The 10829-nt window shown below is 35.5% G+C and overlaps 1 protein-coding gene across 1 annotated transcript in view; it reads left to right on the top strand.

Moving 5' to 3' along the window:
- The first annotated feature begins 3862 nt into the window (after positions 1-3862).
- jing (AE binding protein 2 jing) overlaps positions 3863-10829 on the top strand; it is a 179137-nt gene continuing 172170 nt past the window's right edge. The window contains exon 1 of the mRNA XM_081751685.1: positions 3863-4222. Within this exon, the coding sequence (XP_081607811.1) occupies positions 3885-4222 (338 nt within the window). The 5' untranslated portion in view covers positions 3863-3884. The remainder of the gene's footprint in view (positions 4223-10829) is intronic.

The raw sequence follows: 10829 nt of genomic DNA, 5'->3' as shown, positions 1-10829 counted from the left end.
CTGTTAATTCAGTTTAAGTTAGCAATATATGAAATGCGAGGATTACCAAATTGCTCCATATGTTCTAATGACCAAGAGTTGTATGACAGAAATCATAACTATTCGAGTTTTGTTCTTTCGAAATCGAGTGTTTAAATGAGGCACAGTAGCTCAGCGGTAAAGCGCTCACCTCTGGTTCGTGGGGTCCCTGATTTGATCCCAGATAGCGTCAAGTGGACCTTGTGATGGACAAATACCGTATTCGTGGATTTTCTCGGGGTTCTTCCGTTTCCTCTCACTGTATTCCTTCCACCATTTTCATTCATTTCTTATCATCACCGTCTCCATTAGCCTAGGTAGCATAACCGTGGGATGTAAAATTGAAAGATTTCAGTTAATTTTAATTCAGTTTTTTTTTTCGCTTTGATACCTATCGACAGACAGACGGACGGATAGACGAACATAGCCTTTTGTAAGAACTCTTACATTTATGCACGGCATTGTTTTGCAATCTAATAATCATACTGAATGGGAAAAGAAATACAACTGTTTGTTTCTGTTATAACAACGAGACTACACCAGACATCAACCTATATTCGAACTTTCAGGTTAAGAAACTATTAAGAACACAAGTCTGTTGCGGGGGCTCAGTGGTAGAGCGTTCACCTCTGGTGCATGGGGTCCTGGGTTCAAACCCTGCTCCCGCCAAGTGAACTTTGTGGTGGACAAATACCGTGTGCGTGGGTTTTCTCGGGGTTCTCCCGTTTCCTCCCACTTTCTTCATTCCACCATTTCATTCATTTTTCATAATCACCGTCTCCTTTAGCCTAACCGGCATAACCGTGGGACGTAAAACTTATAGATTTTACAAGTCTGTTGCGTTTTTTACTTTGAAATAGACATCACATTATCAATTTTGCTCATATGAAAATCGAAGACCTTAATGGGACAGTCATGGATCATACAATTCTATCTTTGTCCTCTTCCCCCCTCTCTCTTTTTCTGTATTTTTTAAAAATTGGTTTGTGACTAAACTAAAAAGCACAGCAAAAAGTTGGTTTTACTGTATTAGATTAGACATTTAGAGTGTATGTCTAGATTTTAGAGGGGGAAAGAAGAGGGAGAATACATTCAAATTGATGATGATAATCGATCAGGGTGGTCATAGGGAGATTGTGCCCATGAGATTATTTGGAGGATGTAGTTTTTCATTGAAAATGGTACATTCAAACTGGAGAATGGTGATGTTTGGGGATGAAAAATAAATTTTAGGAACAGAATGGTAAATCTGGGTCGCTGAATGGTAACCTTGGAGGAAAGAATGGTAAATTTTGAAGGAATATGCTAAATTTGAGGGTTTTGCCCAAGTCTTTCGGAGGAGGAATGGGTACCTATGTAATTGAGTGACGTAAACTTGTAGACAAGACTCTAAATATGTATACAAAAATTCTACGGCAATGTGTAATATATGGTTTTTATATGAAACAGTCGTCCTTTACTGGCTGGCCTTCATGCAATGAAATGCGTAGAGAGCTACTTTTCAACATTTAATGGAATTTTACTCTTCAAAAGTGCTGCTTGGAATATTTTTTTTCTAAAATACACCCAAAGTATTGTTATTTTTGACATACTTATTTGTTAAACTGGCATCTCTTTTCAGCGGCCTAGGATATATGAGCAGGGGAATCATTTCAGACTTCGCTTGAGGAGGCAAGTGCACCACCGACATAAGACTTTCATGTTTTCTACTAGTATATTAGTAGACAATCGATCCCCCCTCCTGCCCCCCTAAATGACACCCCTGTATATGAGACGTGAACGTATAATTAAATCGGAATCCGTACCACGGAAATGAGTTCAATTATTTTCCAATCGGAAATTGAACTCAGGATTCTCATATTTTAGAAATAGTATTATAAAGCACACAATATAAGCTTATAAATTTTTATAGTACTTATATTTAAGAAGGACCTCCTCGTAGCATCAGAACGATCGTCATAGTTTGCTTTTTGTGAGTATGGTGAGGTTTAAGCCCGTTGGCGTAACTAGTATATTTTGCTACAGGCGAGACACGCGCTTTAGCCATTGACTACTGGAGATTGAAAGAATCTTTCAACCACAGTTTCAGCCTATTTTAGAAAGCAACCGTGTTCTAGGGGTTAGTCCTAGATGCAAATCTAGAAGGTAAAAACTGGGGGGCAGCCAGACCCCAGACTATGATAAGTAAATCATGAGTTTACTATAAACTTTCAAAGATGTATAAATAAAAGCTTCAAGCTTCAATTATTTTCGTCACTCAAAAAACTTGGGGGGACTACGCCCCCTGCCCCGGGCTAGATCCACCATTGTCCTGGCCCTCTCTAGATACTTCTGTTCAAACCCTGCTCGAAATTAAGACAGAGAGCCTTAGTTCGAGTACCACTTTGATAGTAAGTGCTATCTTTCGTAATTTCATTGTTTCGTAAACATGAAAAGCAAAAGGGTCGTAGTGGCTCAGTGATATGTGGAGTCCCTGATTTAATTCTATTCCGTGCCATGTGAGGTTATGCTAGAGAAACACCGTATAAGTGGGTTTTTGTCGGAGTCTCCTGTTTTCTCTGTTCACAATCCTTCTACATTAAACTTCTTTTAAAGAAGCAAAAATAATCACAACAATCTTTTCAGAAACGAATGTAATTTCTCAACCCAAACTTTTTTTTTTTTTTTTGTCGGGGGGATCAAAAGATCCAATATATTTCAGGCAAAAATTTTCTTTTAGGCCTTATATTTGGAAAACTTCATATACTGTAACCAAACCCAAACTATCACTTAACTCAGTATGATGTGCTTATTCCGTAATAATAATAATAATAATTAAAAAAACTCGATTAAAAATGTTGTGGCCCCTGATCCAAAATGCATCAAAAGATCCAATATATTTAAATAAAAAATTTTATTGTACGCCTTATACCTGGAGAACTACATACAATGTAGCCAAACCCAAATTATCACTTAACTCAGTATGATGTGGTTATTCCGTAAAAAATGCGAAAACTCGATTTAGGGGACGTTAAAAAATTTTGTGGCTCCTGATCCAAAAACTAATTATTGAGAAAGATCGCAATTTTTTTTACCCATTTTTTATGGATCATTCCTAAAATTCTCGGTCAAGATCGCAATCTTTTCATCCATTTTTTGAAATCATTCCCAAAATTATTCTTTTTGGAATTTTTAATAGTTGCACTACATTCAAGTCTCCGTATTCTCTCGCTTTTACAGTATTAGTAAGTTTATTGTTGAAATAGAAATCTTATTCTAGCATGTAAGAACGAATTCCTCAATTTTTACTTCTTGATATATAACTCGCCTATGTGACAAAAATTTCAAAAGCAGCACAACGTGACCATTTGTAATTATTATACTGAAACAACAATACTGAGTGAAATAAATTGTAACCAATACTAACTATATACTTCAATAAAAGATTAAGTCAATAAATTCATGAAATCTATTTATGAATGGAGTACGTATCAAAATATTAGATAACATTTCCATTTTTGCATATCAAACAATCGATGCTGACCTGGAATTATACTGTTCTACTTTTCCCATCTCCTTTCCACCTGTTGGTGGCTAAATTAACCCCATCAATATCATGTATTAATAAAACAGAATGCAGGAATAGCAATACAAAAGTTCACATAAAAGTCTTATAATTTGCTTTAAAATGATATTGCGAGTAATAAAATGAAAGAAACTATTGTTTTGTGAGTAGTTATGATTTCTTTTGTGTTCCCGTATTCGTCCGACACTTGCAATGAAAATGTCATTGCAATAGGCATGTGCGACATGAAGAGAGGGAGGGGATATCGTGACACCCCTCCAACATGACGTCACAGCTGTTGTGCGTATCCGTGCGTATCAAGATGGCAGGCAGTGAGAGCTTTGAGGGGAACGAGGGAATTGTTGAGGAATCAGGAATGGCCAAAGACTCGATGGATTTGCTCAACATTTCGCACAAACAATGTTTAAGTTCATCTAATCTAAACGATATGAAATCTAAGTTCTATTTAAGTGGTGATAGTGAACATTTCAGTTCAGATTTTCGACTAAATGGCGTTCGATTGGGTGTACACACCTCACAAGGAACACAACATGCGGAGTTCTCGGGCGATTTTAAATCCCTTTGTTCAGTAGGTGCAAGCGATAATGGAAGGAAGAAAAGGTGCACTGACCGATATGATAGCTCGGAAAGCTCTGATAGGTAAGTACGATGTCAATGATCCTTGTTATGTCCGCCAATTAATCGATGGAACTTACAAGACATACCTTGTCTATACAAAGGACAAAGGGTTAGGAATAGAAAAAAAAAGTACATGGGGTGGGGTGGGTAGGAATGTGCCTGGATGAGAGTAATGGTAAAGCTAATGTTATTTTATATAATAAACATACGATAATATAACAACTTTGAGTGAAGAATATTTTGTTTCTTTAAAACAAGGGGAAAACGACCGTCTCTCATGGCCACGGTCAAAGTCATTTCAAGGAGTGGTAGCTAACGCAGGAGAGCAATGAGCACGAAGGTCCTTCTTTCCTCCCCTCCTGTACTACTTCTCACTTAACTAATGTTTGTTTATTCTTTTATGTGAGCGAAAAATGACTCAATGTGTAGAGCATAAAAATAGCCTTATGATGTAGCACTCGTATAACGGTATTGGTCGATACGGTAGTTAGTGGAGGGGAGGGGAAATCAACAGTAAAAGTGGTTGAAGGATAACATCATTAAATATTGAAAGTAAAATTTTATATGTGTACTGTTGTATGCGGGCATTTACAGTAACCATTTATTTGATCTTAAGATCCGTTCGCTAATTTCTTGAACACGTAATGGTTATTTCGTAGGTTATTTTAAGGTATTACGTTGTCTCATTTAGTTCGTGCTACTGAATGGTTGCTGTTTAATTATATACCATTGTAAGGCATTATATTTCATAGGAACATGTTGTAGGGTCCACGATTAGTTTTTCGACAATTTAATTTATCTTTTTAAAAATGTGTTTTTCTTAATAAAGGTTTCAAATGGAATGGGCTGTGAGTCCGTTCTACCGTTGTTTATTTTATTTTCAAAAATTATTACTACGATTTATCGTAGTTTTTTCATAGCGTTTGCAAAGAAGTTCAGTGGGTACGTTTCATATAACGCACGGAAAAGGCTGCATCTTCTATCTAGAGAGAGACTTGCTCAGACTCAGTGGATATACCTACCGGTAATCAGTATTTGTTGCACCCTTGTACTTTTGTGTAAGTTTTTACAGGTATCACACGCTAAGTTGAGCTCTGACTTGCTGAATAAAAATGTGACAAGAGGGAATGGGAAAGCTTTGCGTTAAAGGCCTAGGCTATGTTTAGTTGAAGGGGGCCAGCCTTTTTTTTTTTTCAAAAAAAAAAAAAAAAAAAAAAAAAAAACTCGTTATTTCTGTTAATATTAGGTTAGAGGTAACTGCTTACATCATTGAATGTATATTCCCTTGTGTGCGCTTCCGGTAAGTACATATAGTATTTCTCATTTCTACATGTACTGTATTTCATTCTTAAATGAGACACAGATCAATTACGTCTCCTTTACTTCAACTAATTTCTCCTGTAAATCATCTAACTTTTTTTAAACCTATTTCTGGCCCCCGCCATCTAAACATGGGTAAATTTTGCATTCGAGGGCTAAAACTAGGTAAAAAGCAGAAACCAATACCAAGCTATACAAACCGTGAAGGTAAGTATAAACTCCTGTGAAAGACCTAGACTATTCTAACCTAACCAATATCATGCTATGTTTAGCAGAAAAATTATTTTTTTATATATATAAAAAAAAGTGACCCTCCCAGAAGCAGAATTTTTCCTAAACATTTCCCCCAAAACAGTATTGCCATCTTTATTTCATCCTAAAATCACTGATGATATTTTAGTAAGGCAGAAAAGAGGAGGGAAGACTTTCACTGGTATCTCACAAAATTGAGGGATGCCTTAATGCTTTTCATAATATAACTAATGAACAAATGATGTAACAGTTGTCAGTGATTCACATGGACTTAATCTTCGTATACCGTACGTCAGTCATATAATTGCCGAAGTTTTCAGTGTGAACTTCCTTCTTCCTTAGTGCTCGCTCGTAAAACAACAGCAAATTTATCACTTGACATACCATCCCGTCGAGGTACAGAAGTACCAACACAATCCAGTAATAAAAATATGTACAAGTAACTCGATATTATCAGCAACATGAGCTGCACTCTTTTATTTTATTTTTTTAAAGATTTGCTGTTGATGTTTTAAGGAAGAGCTACTAAGGAAGATGAGAGATCCCATTGAAAATTTCGGCAATTACTATATGATAGACGTGTACCAAGAATCCAAGTGAATATTTATCATGCGGCAATGCAGTTCCCTAATTTGTCAGTGATATTTCGGAGGAATTTTGAATTTATTTAACTCAGAACGGGTGTGTATTTGTTCTATGGAAACACGTGTGATTAATTTATTCACTAGAGTTGACTGAAATGTCATGTATTTGATGTAGTTTCTCTTGATTCATACATAGGTGCTGCTTCCATGTTTTTAAGTGCTTAAGAAACTTGTTCATTTTCGTATATTTCGTTGTTTACTCAAAGATAGTTTTAATTTCACATTGTTCTGATCTTCGAATACTATTATTGCTTCAACAGTGTATATGTATTTGATGAGAAAATGTGGTCTTATGATGAGCTGTCGTGGTTAAAGAAAAAACACGTAATTTTACCGATCAGTATTAAAAGATCTGATATATTGTTTTAACCTGTTCAGAGTTATAGTTAGTCCTTCTGGTGTTGAAGTTGTTATCGATACATGCTCCACTAAGTTGTTATGTAGTTATTTCATTCTTGTCAGAACAACGCATCGGAGGCTGATGAAATAACTACATTGCTCTGAGTGGAAGCTGTACTAATTACAACTTGGATACCAAAATGACTAACTACACCTCTGAACAAGTTAAAAACAGTATATCAGATCTGTTAATCTCCATATCGGTACAGCCTCCACTAAAAATTTATGTAGTTATTACTTATATTTAACAATAGAAGTGAGACCAATTCCTGCCAGAATAGCGCATGGAGGCTGGATCTCCTGAATCTTAAAAATGTTGGTTATCATATTTTCCAACTCGAATAAGTACCATGTTACAGGACGAAATGGATAAAAGTTACGTTTATATATTGCAAGGTGATTCTGATTATGAAATAATAATAATAATAATAACTGAGAGCTTATAAATTGATGACTTCCACTTAATGGAATGAAAGTAGGAACTTAATTTTTTAGTTGATTTGCACCACTTTAATTTTCGTCGTGTTGTATGCATTTTGTCTTAAGTTGGCTACCCGTTGTTTCTTAAGACATTCATCAACTTCACCAGTAGCAAACTTACGGAATATTAGTAACACAAGACTAATCTTTTAACTGATTCTGTAGATCTGTGGTCGGCTTAAATCTATTATTTCATAGACTTTTTTTTTTTTTTAATGCTAACAACCGTGCAGTTTCCCTGCTTATGGCAAAACTTGCAAGGCATTACGTAGCAAAAGAGTGGCTTTCACAGGATTATTTACCATTCACAGTCAATACAGGCTCCCTTGCGCGTGCAGAAGGCACTGATTTAGTGTACGGAATTCTGTGTAAGACCTCTAGTTAAAAAAGAAATGAAAATTATGTCCAATTCAAAGGATTCAGGAATTAGTAAGTGCTCCAGGCTTTTCAGTACAATCAATAGTATTTTCAGTTCTAATTTTGTCGACCTCTAGTATGTATCAACATATCTTTTCATTGCATATACCGTTCATAAATGTCGGGAGCAGGTCAAAACTCCCACACTCAGAAAATGTCAAAACGCCCACACAAACGGTCATAACTCCCAAATGGACAAATCTCCCAAATTCACGAACTGTCATAACTCCCACACAAATGGACAAATCTCCCAAATGCACGAACGGTCATAACTCCTACAGCCAAAACCCACACAGGTAAACGGTCATAACTTCCACACATAGCAACGGTCACAATCCCCACACAAATGGACAAAACTCCCACACGCAGAAATTGTCACAACCGCCATACAAATGGACAAAACTCCCACACTCAAGAAATGTCAAAACGACCACACAGTTGGTCATAATTCCCACACAAATGGACAAATCTTCCAAATGCACGAACGATCAAAACTCCTTTGTACTTCTTTTTATTATTTTCAGCGTGTGAAACTTACAAGACGTTCAACCAGGATCATTTCAAAGTGTGGGAGATTTGTCCGATTGTGCGGGAGTTTTGTCCATTTTGTGTGGGAGTTACGACCGATTCTGTGGGCGTTTTGACATTCCTCGAGTGTGGGGTTTTTGGCTGTGGGTTACGACCGTTCATGCATTTGGGAGATTTGTCCGTTTGTGTGGGAGTTTTTTTGGCTGTGGGGGTTTTGTCCGTTCGTGCATTTGGGAGATTTGTCTGTTTGTGTGGGAATTATGACCGGTTGTGTGGAAGTTTTGACCTAGACCCTAAATGTATCCTTGTAATACGGCTGCACATTTTATTTTTTTGAAGCCAAAGATAATTAAACTACGTTCAAACATTTACTGTTCAGTTAGATAATGTTAACTCTTGCCAGTTCTCCAGTTTATATTATAATGACAATTGCAGCCTATGAAAAAGAAAATACACACTGTTTGTTGACTAAAAAATACGACATACCTCGACCTTCTAGGATTGTTTGTTAATAGTTAATTATGAATGTTCGCCTAATTCACAGTTTCGAAAATAAGTAAATAAAAATTTCAAAAAATAGACGGAACAAGGTAAATGTACAAAACATTGAGGAATACATTTTTGAGAGAAGTTAACCAAATTTATAAAAACTTCCATGATCGCCTATCAAATGATTGCTAAAAGGTACCAAATTTTAATGTAATTGTTCCAACATGTTACTTTTGCTTCGAGAGGGATAATATATCTGAAGCAACAGAACGGTTTCATAACTCGTAGTGCTAATCTTATCCATCATGCAGTGCTGATTGTCGTAAAAACTTTGTTTTATTTATTTTTGCTTGTATTATTATAATGAAATCATATGGTACATTTTCCACTATAAGACCTATATAAAGGGTCTTCTGCTCACTTTCTTCCATTCAAATATGTTTCTTATTTTTTTGCTAGATATTTATGATCAATTCGTAGTTCTTGTACTTAATTTATGAAAGTTATCCGATTTTCTCCGAACTTGGCGCGGAGGTGAACCGTGCCTTGCTTAATACAGTGTATTATTTTGTTGTGTATAACGTATTTTTCCGAATTATCGGCCATAAAAATCAAGGTACCGGTATGGATTTAGTTTATTTTAACTAATTTCTGTTTAAAACCAGAGAAGAACGATTTTTTCGTGCAGTCTGGGAAACTTTTTTACTATTATTAATTTTGCAAACTGTTTAGACAGAGCTTGTAGATCAAGAACTTTACTAATATTGGCGTAGGAATTCTATACGCTAGCTAGAGTTATTCATTGGCTATTGTGCCACAATATATTACTATCATAAAAGCCCATCGTGTATAAGCTTATTATCTGCGCTCATTTTTATCATTCACCTTGTACTACTATCATAAGTACCCATCGTGAAAATAAGTTTATTATCTATGCTCATTTTTATCATTACCATTCACCAGACAGTTCATTTGAGATCATTATTCCTTGAACCTACACATGAAGCTTGGAATATGAAAAAGCTTTTCTAAGTTGTTTTATACTCGAGAAAAGTCAAGAATGTTACTTCAAAACTACATGCCACTGTAATTATTACACACACAATGCCATTAATGTTGTGAAGTATTCTGTAACTTGAGATTCGAATCCACTTTTCATAGCACTGAAAACAGTTGCTCAGACTAATACTTTCACCGAAAACCGACTGTTTTTAAGCAATGGTCTTAGTTGGGATCAAAGATGTGTCCTACGTACGTGTTAAATGTACAGTTGTAGATTTGACGTATCGAAGTATGCAGTTAGAAATAAGTACCAAGTATGCACAAAAGTTCGAACGAAATGTGCTGAAATTTCTCTCATTAATGGATTATTATCACAGTACAGAAAACAAGCATCACGATATATATACGAAATAAAAGTAGGCTACCATAGACTTAAGTTGCTAAAGGTGTACATAATCAAAATGAATCCGCGATGTAATTCCTGATAGAAGTGTACTATTGAGGTCCTAATATTCGGAACGAAGTTTGGAAATATTTACGCTATTTTCATATTCAATTATGCTACACGTATTTCGGGTAAAACTATTTTAAAGGAAGAAATTTAACATTATTGGAATGCGTAACTGATTGGGAATTATGCTGTCGGAATTTTGTTACAAATTAAAATTTGTACATTTTGTCTCTTCGTTACAATAAGAGTGACTTGAAATTAAATAACAATGCATGGTGCTCAGTAACAATATGCTAATTTTAATGAACGATGTACTTACGATATAATATTGCTTTCAAGCTTTGCACGTTTGAGAGTTGAAATTTAAAAGTTTGAGTAAATTTGAGGGGTAGTTAGGATGTGTCCAGGAAAAAGGTAACTGATGAGGAAGGGAAGAATATTTTTGTCTCGTCACACATACGGCTCTGTAGTATTTAACTTTCCCGTGATATTATATAATAATTATATTTTCATATGTTTTCATTGTTATATATGGTTGATATATGTTTTTATACCATTATTTTATATACAGAGATTGCATGTTTTCTTGCATAATTGTGATTACAGTCAGTTATTAACAAGTATTGGATGCGATATGTAATAAGTT

The sequence above is a fragment of the Thermobia domestica genome, chromosome 3 (assembly GCF_964235325.1).
Source record: "Thermobia domestica chromosome 3, izTheDome1.hap1.1, whole genome shotgun sequence".
Taxonomy (NCBI): domain Eukaryota; kingdom Metazoa; phylum Arthropoda; class Insecta; order Zygentoma; family Lepismatidae; genus Thermobia; species Thermobia domestica.
This window is presented reverse-complemented; position numbering and strand designations above follow the sequence as displayed.